This window comes from Clupea harengus, chromosome 24 (assembly GCF_900700415.2).
Source record: "Clupea harengus chromosome 24, Ch_v2.0.2, whole genome shotgun sequence".
NCBI lineage: Eukaryota > Metazoa > Chordata > Actinopteri > Clupeiformes > Clupeidae > Clupea > Clupea harengus.
This window is the reverse complement of record NC_045175.1, coordinates 3,756,809-3,771,278: the sequence shown is the minus strand read 5'-3', so window position 1 is coordinate 3,771,278 and position 14,470 is coordinate 3,756,809. Positions and strand designations below refer to the sequence as shown.

General features: G+C 44.3%; 1 protein-coding gene across 1 annotated transcript; it reads right to left on the bottom strand.

Moving 5' to 3' along the window:
- Positions 1 to 3,304: 3,304 nt before the first annotated feature.
- Positions 3,305 to 14,080, bottom strand: LOC116217931 (myosin heavy chain, fast skeletal muscle-like). Its single transcript, XM_031561750.2, has 36 exons — positions 13,943 to 14,080; positions 13,700 to 13,856; positions 13,567 to 13,594; positions 13,354 to 13,462; positions 13,164 to 13,256; positions 13,011 to 13,074; positions 12,811 to 12,909; positions 12,618 to 12,721; positions 12,361 to 12,499; positions 11,941 to 12,059; positions 11,255 to 11,404; positions 10,987 to 11,157; positions 10,594 to 10,894; positions 10,421 to 10,491; positions 10,232 to 10,319; positions 10,028 to 10,145; positions 9,808 to 9,931; positions 9,551 to 9,687; positions 9,064 to 9,319; positions 8,690 to 8,932; positions 8,413 to 8,589; positions 8,190 to 8,335; positions 7,987 to 8,077; positions 7,507 to 7,896; positions 7,074 to 7,319; positions 6,777 to 6,973; positions 6,518 to 6,701; positions 6,249 to 6,414; positions 5,979 to 6,103; positions 5,558 to 5,866; positions 5,265 to 5,468; positions 5,045 to 5,170; positions 4,788 to 4,958; positions 4,591 to 4,695; positions 4,407 to 4,506; positions 3,305 to 3,603 (listed from the first exon to the last, which is right to left on the bottom strand). Exons 1-36 carry the CDS (start codon positions 14,051 to 14,053, stop codon positions 3,305 to 3,307), a joined length of 5,718 nt encoding a protein of 1,905 aa, XP_031417610.2. The 5' UTR covers positions 14,054 to 14,080.
- Positions 14,081 to 14,470: the final 390 nt, after the last annotated feature.

The window sequence follows — 14,470 nt, the reverse complement described above, 5'->3', positions numbered from 1 at the left end:
CTCCTATGGACCATAGCCCTCCCAGTCTATGAGGTATTCCAGGCGACCCCGACGACGTCGGGAGTCCAGGATCTCCCGGATGGCATAGACCGGACCCTCTTCAAGCAGGAGCGGCAGCGGGGGCACGTCGACGGCAGGCTGTGAGGAAGAGGGGAGAGAGGTGATCGGCGGGTGATAGGGTTTAAGAAGTGACACGTGAAACACCGGATGGATACGATAGTGAGGGGGGAGCTCTAGCTTGAAGGACACATTATTGACCTGGGATATGATAACAAAGGGGCCAATGAAGCGAGGATTTAACTTGCGGGAGGGCAGTCTCATCCGGATGTCTCGAGTGGAGAGCCACACCTTCTGTCCGACGGTGTAGTCGGGGTTAGGTCTTCTCCGAACATCCGCATGATGCTGGTGGCGCCGGACTGCCCTCTGGAGGTGATGGTGAGCCTCGCTCCAGACCCTCTCACTCTGCTGGAACCAGTAATTCACTGCGGGAACCGTGGACGGTTCCCCCGACCATGGAAACAGGGGAGGTTAGTACCCAAGTACGCACTGAAAGGGGGTGAGCCCTATTGTGGCCTGACGGAGGGAGTTCTGGGCGTACTCCGCCCAGGCGAGGAACTGGCTCCAGCTGTGCTGCTGGTCGTGGCAGAAGGTTCGCAGGAACCGGCTTATCTCCTGGACCTTCCTCTCCGTCTTCCCATTCGTCTGGGGATGGTATCCCGAGGACAGACTGACGGTCACACCTAGGCACGAGAGAAAGGATCTCCAAAATCGAGATATGAATTGTGGTCCCCGATCCGATACCACGTCCTCCGGGATTCCGAAGTGGCGGAAGACGTGCTCGAATAGCGCTGTCGCGGATTCAGCTGCGGTGGGAAGACGCAGCATCGGGATTAGCTTGCAGGACTTGGAGAAACGATCCACAGCGATAAAAATGCACGTATATCCGTCGGATGCAGGGAGGTCAGTAATGAAGTCAATGCCTAGGTGTGACCAAGGCCTCTGGGGAATGGGCAGCAGTTGCAGCTTCCCAGCCGGCAGCTGGCGAGGCGTCTTTGCCATGGCGCAGGCAGCGCAGCCCGCCACGAACCTACGAACCATCTCAGCCATGCCACGCCACCAGAAGCGCTCCTGGAGGAGCGAGAGGGTCGCATTGGCCCCCGGGTGACCTGTGCCCAGTGAGGTGTGCATAGATTCGATGATCTGCTCCCGCAGGGAAGCGGGGATGTAGGTCTTCCCGGCGGGGGTGCCCGGCGAAGCTGGGTCCTCCACTTGGGCTAGACGGATCTCCTCATCTAGAGCCCACAGGATCGGGGCGACGATCACTGGTGTAGGCAGAATCCTCTCTGGCTCCTCCGTGCTTGCCTCCACCTCGTGGAGTCGGGAAAGTGCGTCAGCCTGGACGTTCTTGGATCCCGGCCGATAGGAGAGTGAAAAGTCGAACCTGGTGAAGAACAGCGCCGACTGGGCCTGTCGGGGGTTCAGTCTTCGGGCCTCCCGGATGTACTCCAGATTCTTGTGGTCCGTAAGCACCGTGAAGGGGTGCCGAGCCCCCTCAAGCCAGTGCCGCCACTCCTCAAGAGCGAGCTTGACCGCGAGGAGTTCCCGGTTGCCCACGTCATAGTTGAGCTCCGCCGGGCTGAATTTCCGGGAAAAGAAGGCACATGGATGGAGTCGTGATGGAGATCCGGAACGCTGGGAAAGCACCGCCCCCGCTCCCGTCTTGGAGGCATCCACCTCGACGAGGAATGGGACCTCAGAGTCCGGTAGGGTGAGGATGGGGGCGGTTCCGAAGGCGCTCTTCAGCAGGGCGAATGCCGCAGCGGCCTCAGGGTTCCAGGGTAAGGACTTCGGCTTGCCCTGCAGAAGGGTGATGAGTGGAGCTGTGATCTGGCTGTAACCCCGGATGAAGCGGCGGTAGAAGTTCGCAAACCCGAGGAAACGTTGTAGTTCCTTCACCGTCTTGGGTTGGGGCCAGGTAGTGATGGCACTCACCTTCCCCTCGTCCATGCTGATGCCGGCAGGGCTAATGTAACGAACTAAGACGGAAGAGTATGTAATCCTCATGAAAGTCAGGCAGCGAGAAATCCAAGGTTTGTGAATCCGTTGAAGTGGGATACCAGACACAGAGTGAAGGGAGTGTGAGGTATATGTAGGGACTGTGACAGGTGTGGATGATTAGGGACCCGGTGAGTGAGGACACAGGTGTAAGTGATCAGTACTCCGGTGAGAGTAACAGACCTTTCAGACGAACGCGTTGGAATGCGTTGATCCGTCAGGGTTGACGGATCCCCATTCACTTTGAATGGGGTGACGTCATCCTTTGCCGAACTGAATTGTGGCTCCGTTGGGTTCCCGTGCGTTGCGTTTCATGCTTTGCTTGCAGCAAGAGTTGAAGAATGTTCAACTTTTCGTGAGGCAATGCATGCGTCAGCCAATCAAATTGCCTTTCATGCATAACTGACAGCACAGGCGCTAGCCAATCAGATCCCGTATATGCTCACTTCTAAAATGCGGCAAGCTCAAAAAAAAAAAGATGGCGACCAAACTCCGTAGATGGTCGTATTTGTACCTAAAAGTTGTTTGTTTGACTTTTTTTGGCTTAGATTTTTTAAAAGTTACCGAGAAATAGACACTGTACAATGTAAAAACCCCTTTATTGTAACTGAAAAATACGTCTGATAGGATTTGCGAGGTGTGTGAGCACCCTACCTAATGTTAGCATGCTACTGCTTACAAGGTAAGCAGCTTGCTAGTGGCGTGATTGGTTTGTTGACCTGTCAATCTCACTATAACGTCACTGGTATCAACAGAACCCCACGCGCCAGACTCCTCCTCCGCCATCCGTTGGCGCAACGCATTCCAACGTCAACGTCTGAATGCTGCCTGAGCAAGTGGATACCAACGGGGGCGTGGCTAGTGCAGGTCCGGGCTCTGACGTGACACCTACAGAGATTGCAGTGTGCATGTAGTTTGAACTCTTAATTGCCTTGTCACATATCACCCAAGTGTCTTGGATATTGTAGTGCATTTTCCCTGAATTTAAACACGTGGTATTTAGTGTGCACAAGACCACGTGTGTTATAGAGACCTGGCCTGACATCAGTTCTCCTAGTGGCCCATTGCCGAGGTTCCCCAGTCCCCATATTGTGTCTATGTATTTTTGTATTATTATTCCCTTATCTGGTGACCAACCAACTCCACTCTTGTGTACTATTTATTAATAAAGATTCTTTTTATACTTTCACAAACAACTGTGGCAATAGTGTTATTGAGTTCCCCTTGCTCTAACATAATTTAGCCCACTTCAAGGGGTGGCGTAGTCGACTGTACCCGAGAGGGCACTACATAAACATTGTGTGAACCCTTCATGAACCCCAACCTTGTTCTCAGTGGCATGCTTTTCCTTCTCCACTTTGGCGAAGGTCAGCTCCAGTTCAAGAATTTCCTTCTTGAGCTCAGAGCACTCTTCCTCCAGTTTCCTCTTCTTGGCAGTCAGCTCAGCATTGATTTCCTCTTCATCCTCCATTCTCTCGGTTGTCTCCTTGAGTTTAGCCTCAAGCTGGATCTTACTCTTGATCAGACCCTCACACCTCTCCTCAGCATCTGAGAGATTCTCAGACCCGTACAATGGGTAAGAAGTCAGAGTCAGAACCTTGTTTAGAATATGTGATGCGTAATTATGTAGAATAGTTCCTCCACCAATAATTAGAAACATACAGATGACAATCGCAGCTGCAGGGCATTCCTTTCTTGAACCAGAGCCACCATCTTTTCCTCAAGTTCCTTCTTCTTGGCCTCAGCTTTTGCATAGTTCTATTTGAGTTTTGCATGCTTTTCCTTCATAGTGGCAAGTTCTTTTTCACTTCAAGCACGAGGCTTGATCTTGTAGTAAACCTTTATCCATGTTACGAATGATCTAATGAATGAGTCATTAATAAAACTCAAACAACAATATTCAGATAAATAAATATTTATTAGGCAGTATGCATTGTTACAGAACAGTCTCATTAACCAGGATTTTTAATCCAGATGAAAGTGACATGGATTCCGAGAGTTTACTCTGCAGCCTCTTTGCCCTTTAAAAAAGAACAAAGAAAATGAATTTACTATATGACAAATACAAATCAATAACACTTTATTTGTGAAATAATAATATTTGTTCAGAAAACATTATCTTACCTTTCCAGCATCGCGGGTCTTGGACCTGAGCTTGTTGACTTGGGACTCAGCAATGTCGGCACGCTCCTCAGCCTCCTCCAGCTCATGCTGAACCTTCCTGCACTTGGACAGGTGAGTATTGGCCTGTTCTTCCTGTTGTATTTGAAATTGAGTGCAATTAATACAGTAAAACAAAACAAGAGTGTCAATGCAGATTTTTTTCTTGTATAGCAAAGGTAGAAAAATACTCACTGCTTCCTCAGCCTGCCTCTTGTAGGCCTTGACCTTCATCTGCAGCTTGTCAACCAGATCCTGCAGTCTGGTGACATTCTTCTTGTCCTCCTCAGTCTAAAGAGAAAAAGTTTGTCAAGAAAGGTCCTCCCCTCTCAGATTTTGCGTGCAGTTCTAAAGTAAAAAGGAGAGCTTTCTTACCTGGTAGGTGAGCTCCTTCACCCTCCTCTCGTATTTGCGGACTCCCTTGACAGCATCAACACCACGTCTCTGTTCACCCTCAACCTCACCTTCCAGTTCACGAACCTTAACATAAAAAATATTTCCATTTCAGATACTGACCCCTGTTTTGTTATGATAAGTTAAACATATTCATTCAGTCATATTTTGTTACCTACCCTGGACTCCAGTTTCTGGAGCTGTTTCTTGCCACCCTTCATGGCCAGATTCTCAGCCTCATCCAGGCGGTGCTGCAGATCCTTGACAGTGACTTCCAGGTTCTTCTTCATCCTCTCTAGATGAGAACTGGTGTCCTGCTCCTTCTTCAGCTCCTCTGCCATCATGGCAGCCTAGATGACAGAATAGTGTTTTTTTAAATAATACAAGTAAAAATACTTTTAAATATAATGCTCAGTTTCAGAAAAAGAAACCTTACATCAGTGATGGCTTTCTTGGCCTTGTCCTCAGCATTTCTTGCCTCCTGGACAATGTCATCAACTTCACCTTGGACCTGAACAAAGTCGGCCTCAAGCTTCTTCTTTGTGTTCAGCAGACTTGTGTTCTAGTGTGGAGAAAGAAACAACTCAGTTATATTTTGCTGGAATGCTGGAATTGTTTCTTTAATGTATCAGTTAAAACAACCATTTTTTCTCTACCTGGGAATGCAGGAGGCCAACACGCTCACTGGCGTCAACCAGCTCCTGCTCAGCCACTTTGCGGCCTCTCTCTGTCTGCTCCAGGGCAGCTCTCAGCTCCTCAATCTCAGCCACCATAAGGCCGTTCCTGCGCTCCACCAGGGCAGCCTGCTCCTTCATGTCTTCCTGTCCTCTGACAGCATCATCAAGGTGCAGTTGAGCATCCTGGTTGACAGAGACATGTATGGTCTTTGCTATACTGCATTGGTGTAATCAGTGTAAAAAACAAAACACTGAATATTTATACTGCTGACCTTGAGCTGACCCTGGACGGTCCTCAGATTTTTCTGGGACTCAGCAGCCTGGCGGTTGGCATGGCTCAACTGAACTTCCATCTCATTGAGGTCTCCCTCCATCTTCTTCTTGATTCTCAGGGCATCATTCCTGCTCCTGACCTCAGAGTCCAGGGTGCTCTGCATGGAGTCAGTCACCCTCTGGCTGTTCCTCTTAATCTGCTCCATCTCCTCATCCTTCTCTGCAAGCTTCCGGTCAACCTCACCTTTGACCTGGTTCAGCTCAAGCTGGACACGGAGAATCTTGGACTCCTCATGCTCAAGAGTTCCCTATTTTTAAATAGAGTGTAAAACTGAATTTTAAGATATGACCAATTGCTTAATTTATGAAGATGTCCTATTGAATCTCTCCACTCCATCCTGTTGGATTTTGTATTTGTACCTCAGCCTCTTCCAGGGCAGTCTGGATCTCGACCTTCTCAGTCTCAACAGTCTTCTTGGCCTTCTCCAGCTCATGAATGCTCTTTCCAGTCTCACCAAGTTGCTCAGTCAGGTCAGAGATTTCCTCTGCAAAAATAAATTTAAAACACTTAACACAAAGTCAGCATCTACCAATGTTCTATTGATTTTCGTTCCAGAATAAAACACTTTGTGTTATAGCTTCTCTTAACAAGCTTTGATTTGAAAGTATTTTAAGGCCATCTTGACTCACGTTGGAGGTTCTTGTTCTCCCTCTTAAGAGTCTCCAGCTGGTCAAGAGCCTCCTCATAGGAGTTTTTCATCTTAAACAGCTCAGTGCTGAGAGAGCGAGCCTCTTTCTGGGCAGCCTCTAACTCTGCCTGACCCTCCTCATACTTCTGCTTCCATTCTGCCAAGACCTTTGAAAAGCAGGTTGTGTCTTGGGTCAATTTCACATACAAGACATTGCTACCGATACTCCATATGTCCATAATAAATATTAAGAGAGAAGTGAGGTATAACCTTGTCAAAGTTCCTCTGCTTCTTGTCAAGATTGGCAGCCAGACCATTGGCTCTCTCCACATCAACCATGAGGTCCTCAACCTCACCCTGGAGTCTCTGCTTGGTCTTCTCCAGAGAGGCACACTTGGAGTTGCCAGCCTCAATTTGCTCCTCAGCCTCCTGTAGACGCTGGGCAAGCTTTTTCCTGATAATAAAATTATTGATTTGTTCAACATAGTTCTACATATTAAATGCATATGTTTGAGTGAGTGTTACTTACTTGGACTCCTCAAGCTCTTCAGTGCGCTGGATGGCATCAGTTTCGTACTTGGACCTCCACTGAGCAACCTCGCTGTTGGCCTTGGACATGCCACGCTGCAGCTCAGCCTTTGCCTCCTGCTCTTCCTCAAACTGCTCCCTCAGAAGGTCGCAGTCGTGGCGCGCAGACTGAACAGCATGGGCCAGGGTGTTCTTGGCCTGTTTGTGGAAAATAATTTGTGTTAGTAAATAGATGTTCCTATGCCCAATGCTCTCGGTATAATGATAAGTGGTGTGGTATTGTGTTCAGATTCATTACCTTGACTTCCTCTTCATTCAGCCTCTTCAGCTCCTCAATTTGCTGAGTGAAAGCCTGTTTGCTTCTACTCAGCTGAGACACAAGAGCATCTTTTTCCTCAACCTGGCGGCCAAGCTCACCAGTTTCAGACTGAAGTCTTGCTCTCTGAGCACTGAGGTCGTTGATCTGGCGCGCACCCTCATCGCTCTTGGCCTTGATTTCACTGAGTTGGTCCTCAAGGGTACGGCACATCTTCTCAAGATTTCCCTGTTTGTGAAAGTTAAATTAATAAGCAACACAAAAGTCAGAAATGTTTATGGCAATTATTACCTTTGTACTTGACAACATTTAATACAAAATGTACAAGAATATGTACGTTTGGTATCATTGTTTGCAGTATGATATTGTTTGTAGTTAGAGTTAGTTAGAGCATTAAGGTTTACATGTCACAAACCTTAGTTTTAGAAACTCCCTCCATGTTGCTGGAGAGATCATCAATCTCCATCTTGTATTCACTCTTCTCCTTCTCAAGCTTCTGCTTGACACGCTGGAGGTTGTCGATCTGCTCTCCCAGCTCAGCCACGCTGTCAGCCTGCTTCTTACGGAGAGCTGCAGCAGTGGCTTCATGCTGCAGAGTGGACTCTTCAAGGTCACGACGCAGCTTCTGGAACTCAGCCTCACGCTTCTTGTTCATCTCAATTTGAGCAGCAGTGGCACCACCAGCCTCCTCAAGCCTCTCACTGATCTCTTCAAGTTCCCTGGAGAGATCAGCTCTCTGCTTCTCAACCTTAGCACGAGCTGCACGCTCAGCCTCAATCTCTTCTTCCAATTCTTCAATGCGGGCCTATTGGTTGTTAAAAAGAAATAAGTGATACTAAGAAAGAACAGGCAGATGATAATAAACACTATTCAGCACTGAAGATGTGAAACAAACCTGAAGCTCCTTGATCTTCTTCTGGAGCTGAGTACCCAAAGATTGTTCATCCTCAATCTTGCTAAGGAGCTGGCTTGTTTCAAAATCCTTCCTGTTTCATTGTAAATTGAAATAGTTGTTAATGGCTGCCTTATAGAAAGTAGGACTAAAAAAGGAGTACATGTTTGCATGAATCATTAGTTGCAAATATAATTCTACATTACTTCTTCAGCTTCTCATCAGACTGCTGCTTGTCATTCTCAAGATCCATGACATTCTCCTGGGATAGTTTCAGGTCACCCTCAAGCTTTCTCTTAGCTCTCTCAAGGTCCATGCGAAGCTTCTTTTCTTGCTCCAGGGAACCCTCAAGCTGCAGATACAAAGCATGTCATTAAGTAACACAATGATATATGTGCATTTCTTTACATAGACAGGCCCTTAACTCACATCATCCACTTGCTGTTCAAGCTTAGTCTTGGCCTTGGTCAGAGTGTTGACTTTGTCTTCCTCTGCCTGGAGATCATCAAGAGTCTGCTGGTGGGCCTCTTGGAGGGCTTTCTTCTCCTTTGTCAACTTACCAATGGACTCATCCTGAGAGGCCATCTCCTCTGTCAGGTTCTTGACCTACACATAGAATGTTCTATATCAATATCCGGTAAACTTCATAAAGACTTCTTGGAAATAAAATGTGTTATGTTTTTTTTTTTTTTTTAAGAATCTAAACCTTGTTCTCAGTGGCATGTTTCTCCTTCTCCACTTTGGCCAAGGTCAGCTCCAGATCATCAATGTCCTTCTTGAGCTCAGAGCACTCATCCTCCAGTTTCCTCTTCTTGGCAGTCAGCTCAGCATTGATTTCCTCTTCATCCTCTAGTCTCTCGGATGTCTCCTTGAGTTTGGCCTCAAGCTGAATCTTACTCTTGATCAGACCCTCACACCTCTCCTCAGCATCGTTGATAGTCTCATTGCTCTACAATAAATACAAGATGAAAGGATGAAATCTGATTTGTATTGAAAATATAATTATCAGACAGGTTAGTGATGTGAAAAGTGCAATGATGTGATGATTACCCATATTGTTATTAACATTGCTACACTTACAGATGACACTCGCATATGTAGGTCATTCCTTTCTTGGACCAGAGCCACCATCTTTTCCTCAAGTTCCTTCTTCCTGGCTTCAGCTTTTGCCAGATTTTCTTTGCATTTGACAAAGTCTTCCTTCATATTGGCCAGCTCTTTCTCTGTCTCAGCGCTCTTTAGAAGAGGCTTGATCTTGTAGTAAACCTTCATCCATGGCCAGTGCTTGACATTCATGAATGAGCGGACATTGTACTGGATGGTGTAGACAGCATCTCTGGAAAAGTGTTGCAAAGTAAATGTTGAAGCATATGGATCTCATTGAAGGATTCTCTCTTATAAACAACATATAATTTCTATAGTGAATTAATTAATTTTTCAATACACTAAATCATCTTTTTAACGTCAACCTCTGTGTGCGGAATCTGTCTTTTCATCTATTCATGCCCTATTTCAGGTCAAATCATTTTGGATTGAGTGTGATTCCACCAAATACATCACACATTACCTCTGTGCTGTCATCTTCACAAACTCTCTCCTCATAAGATAACCACGGCAGAGAGCCTGAGTTCCTCCGACCAGGGAAGCCAGTTTCTCATCTCGCATCTCCTCAAGGGTACCCAGAAGACCAGCTTTGAAGAACACCTAAAAGATTAAGAACACCAACAAATTATGACATGAGTGATTGGCAGCAGAAATGGACATACTGTATGTAATTCAATATTTATCCACGATTAAAAAATTTAAGATATAAACATTCTCCACCTTAGTGTGTCCAAACTTGTACTCATCGTGATCAACATCGATGGATCCCAAGAGCTTCTCAGCAGCCTTCTTGTTATCAATGAACTGACCCTCAGGAATAACACTGGCATTGAGTACTTTGTATCTGTTGTCAATAATAAAAAAAAACATTATCTTCCCCATTTAAAACATATATGAAGTGTGTATTATAAGTTATTGTTGTATATTGTTGTATGTTTACCTCTGCTTGAAGTCAGCATACATGATTCTGCTTGGGAAACCCTTTCTACAGATTCTGATGCCCTCCAGTACACCATTACACCTGAGCTGGTGGATGACCAGGAAGTTCTGCATATAACCTGTGAAAATACAGAGATGTAAAATTTTCAAGCAAATACAAGGTGTTGAATAATGGACATGTCTTAATTTACTAAAAGCCCTTTACCTGGTTTCTTAATTTCATTTGGAATCAGACAACGCACAAAGTGAGGATGGGTGGCCCTCAGGTTGGTCATCAGTTTACCCAAGTTCTCCTGTTGAGGCAAGAATGTATACAATTTGAATCATACAGTTAATTGTGCTGGGACAATTATTGATTGATTGATCATTTTCTTCTTGATATTAAAACACATACCCTGAACTGTGAGGACACAGTCTGCATGGAGCCACCCTTCTTCTTACCACCCTTCTTAGCACCACCAGTCTCTGTAGGCATACAAATAATGAATCGGATAATTGAGTTATATACATAGAATCTAATATAATTACTATTTGTGTATTAGCTTTTTGACTTGAACAGATTATTACCCTCAACAACAGCTGGGTACAGGACAGGCAAAAGTTTGATCGATGACTTCTGGTACAGCTGCAAAACAGTGTCGTTCAGTGGATCCTTGTTCTTGTCCAACCATCCAGTAACATTGTAGTCCACAGTGCCAGCATAGTGCACCAGGGAGAAGTGAGCCTCAGCTTTGCCTTTGGCAGGCTTGGGCTTCTCAAAGGCTTGGTTCTTGCCAAGATGCTGGGCATACAGCTTGTCCTTGAAAGTGGTGTCAGAGGCCTTGGGGACAATGCACTCCTCTTCAAGGATGGCAAAGATACCCATGGGCTGTTGAAAAATAAGATTGCTTAGTTATAAAAGTGGACATCATGAAACTATACAAATCTAACACTGTGCTAGTTGGATTGATTGAAACTGACCCTTTCAATCAGCTCAATGCAGGCAGCCAAGTCCATGCCAAAGTCAATGAACGCCCAAACAATGCCCTCTTTCTTGTACTCCTCTTGCTCCAGGACAAACATGGTGTGGTTGAAGAACTGTTGCAGTTTTTCATTGGTGAAGTTGATACACAGCTGCTCCATGCTGTTGTACTGTGTTGAATACATATTAAACATTATATCAGAGTGGCCCTCTTAAGTCACTAGAAATAAATAATGTTAGTTAACAATCTTATAATTTTGTCCTCACATCGAAAATTTCAAATCCAGCAATGTCCAGCACACCAATGTAGAACTCTCTTGACTGTTTGGTGTCCAGCATCTGGTTGATACGAATGACCATCCACAAGAACATCCTCTCATAGATAGACTTGCACAAGGCTGCCACTGAGTTGTTGACCTAAAACAATATGTTAGAATTACTACTTACTTACTATGATGAGAAAAGGCAGGGTTTCCACTGTCATGGAAATCCTGGAAAAGTCATGGAGTTTTAAAATCCCATTTTCCAGGGCTAGGAAAGTCATGGAATTCAGTTAAGTCACTTAAAGTTCTGGAAAAGTCAAGAAATAATTATTTTGTGGAATGTAGGTCTATAGAAATTAATTATGTTATTGTACTCTTCCATGGATAATGGTTTTGTTGTGCCTGATGCAGTCTCTACTTGAATTGACATAGCCTGTCTAATAGAAAAGGTTGTTATTTACTTTTCTTTCAGAGTTTAGGCCCAATCTGTGCTGTAAAGTATATCATTCTGTTTATTTATTAGCTTGTGAAGATTCAGGGAGATTTCATTAAAGGTCCTTGAAAAGTTTTGAAATGTCGTCAATGATAACGGGTGTGAACCCTGAGAAAGAAAATACCAGCAGTAATATTCTTGTCAAACAATGTCAAAATCCTTGTGGTCTTTAGTCAACCTTGTAGTATGTGAGATACCTGTGGCACAGTCTGACTCTTGGTGACAAACTCAGTTCCGACTTTCACCCTTGGGTTACAAAGACCCTTCAGCATATCAGCAGAGTTCAGGCCCAGGAGGTAAGCGACTTTGTCAGCATCTTAAAACAATAAAGAGTTTAAGTGAGTTATTTATATCAATATTTTACCCAGGAAAAGTAATGCGTATCCTAAATTGAGAGGCTACTCAAAATTATGTAATGAATGACACTGTGGATATATTTACAGGCTTCTGTTGTAGGTAATACATGTAATATATTAATAACTATAATCAGAGGAAAAGTACAACTTGAAGTTAATATACATGCTGATCTATCTTTTAATGAAATTACTTCAATAAATAAGACTACCTTGTAGTTATTACTAGAACTGACCCAAAATCAGTAGAGTTTTTAAACCTACCCTCAGTGCCATCAGGCTCAGCCTGCTCCTCACGCTGCTTCTGCTTGAATTTCAAATTGCCATGATGGAGCACAGCACCAGTCAGTTTGTAAATGGTGACTTTCTCCTCTGCAGTGAAACCCAGGATGTCAATGGCCTCCTGCCATTACATGCATAAATGCAAATTAAGCGCATCATTTTTGTTAATCATTAGTGTTTTTAAGAATGTCATTCTCATTGTATTCATTGTCCAGAAGAAAAACTCATGGATATCTCACATCTGTGGCGTCCAACTCTTCTTTGTCATTAATGCTGGCCACAGTGATCTGACCCTGACTGCACATGGGAAAGTCATAGGGGTTGCTTGTGATGAGGCACATTTCTGTAGAGGGGGAAAACAATAAATTGTTGTTGCAAATTAATAATTACATGTAATGTTTTTTGATTGTTGGTTGAAAATAATAACCCTACCAATAATCTCAGGCTTGTGGTTGGTCATCATCTGGAAGAAGATGTGGTAGCCTCTCTCATCAGGAAGCTGGAATGTCACTCTAGACTTCTCCAGCAGGTCTATTTAGGTGGGAAAGAATATATTTTAACTTTAAAAAATTAACAATAATAATAATAACAATAATTTGAATTTTTTATATATACAGGATAATTATACTTACAAGTCTCAATATCAGCTTTAGCCAGTTTTCCAGTTGCGGCAAAGTGAATTCTGATGAATTTTCCCTGTTTTAGACAAAATGTTATCCTAAGTCATTTTATCTTATTAATAACCACAGAACTGAGGGCAGAGTTTTAATAAGAAATTAACTTACAAAACGGGAAGAGTTGTCATTCCTCACAGTCTTGGCATTACCATAAGCCTCCAACAGTGGGTTGGCAGCAATAATCTGGTCTTCAAGAGAGCCCTGCAAGGGGAAGAAACATTCAAGGAATATGTTGTTATGAAGAGAATGTTTGTGTTGCTTTATGATAATTAGCACATAAATGTGTAAGGGGTCTGACCTTCATCTTTCCAGGCACTGCCTCCTTTTTTCCACTACTGACTGCAATTGTTGCAAAGTACTGGATGACACGTTTGGTGTTCACAGTCTTGCCAGCACCAGATTCTCCGCTAGATTTAACATAAGATATTGACATTTTTCAGATAAGAATTGTGTGTGCCACAAGGCAACATAGAAGATAATGCAAAGTTTTAAGTCATGCATTGACACTTACGTAATCAGAACAGACTGGTTCTCCCTGTCTGTGGGACAAATGCATTTTTAGATAAATCACTTTTTTGAATTAGTTCATGAACAAATATGCAATTAAATCTTATTATTTAGTGGCTTTTAAAATGAATGCTTACCTTGGAGCATGAACTGATAAGCATTGTCAGAGACAGAGAAAATGTGGGGTGGGGCCTCCATACGCTTCTTGCCTCTGTAGGCCTCCACCACTGCTTGGTCATACACAGGGAGCCACTTGTAGGGGTTCACAGTGGCACAGAAAAGTCCAGAGTAGGTCTAGAATGAGGAAATAAAGGGGATTGGTTTTACAACTGTTTTATTTTTAACATAGTTTTTCATCTGTGAGAAAGCATAAAGCTTACGTAGATCATCCATGCTGCGTAACGCTCTTTGAGGTTATACAGGACAGAGGCTTCATTGAGGTGGGTCATCATGGCCATGTCCTCAATCTTGTCATACTTGGGAGGATTCATGGGGTGGACATCGTCCGCCTTAACGACTCTTTCCTAAAACAAATGGACAATATAGAGATAAAGGCAGAAACTTTGTATTTAATGGAAATACTCAATCATTTTCTTAACTAAGAGCCTTGCTAACATACCTCCTTTTTTTCAATCAGTTCAACAGTGACGTTGGCACCATCTCTCTTCAGGACTTTAGCCTTCAGGTACAACTCCTCCTTGTCAGGTACATAACAAGCTGACTTTGCATCAAAGGGCTTGGTTTGGGCCTCAAGTCGCTCCCTCTCAGGCTTACGGAGGTAAATGGCAGCCTCGCCATAAGTGGCCATGTCACTGTCCCCCATGGTTGAGGTTTACTGTTGGAAGAAGAGGCATGAACATGTCATTTTGTAATAAGAAAGATTACAACCACGGAATAAGAAACATAAT

What these genes read in the sequence shown, in the direction of transcription:
- LOC116217931 (XM_031561750.2), bottom strand. Translation starts at nt 14,053, where the DNA reads ATGAATCCTCCCAAGTATGACAAGATTGAGGACATGGCCATGATGACC. An exon ending in CAGTGCCTGGAAAGATGAAG is followed by an intron (nt 13,257 to 13,353) that starts GTCAGACCCCTT and finishes TTCCCCTTGCAG; the next exon opens with GGCTCTCTTGAAGACCAGAT. An exon ending in ATGACAACTCTTCCCGTTTT is followed by an intron (nt 13,075 to 13,163) that starts GTAAGTTAATTT and finishes TGTCTAAAACAG; the next exon opens with GGAAAATTCATCAGAATTCA.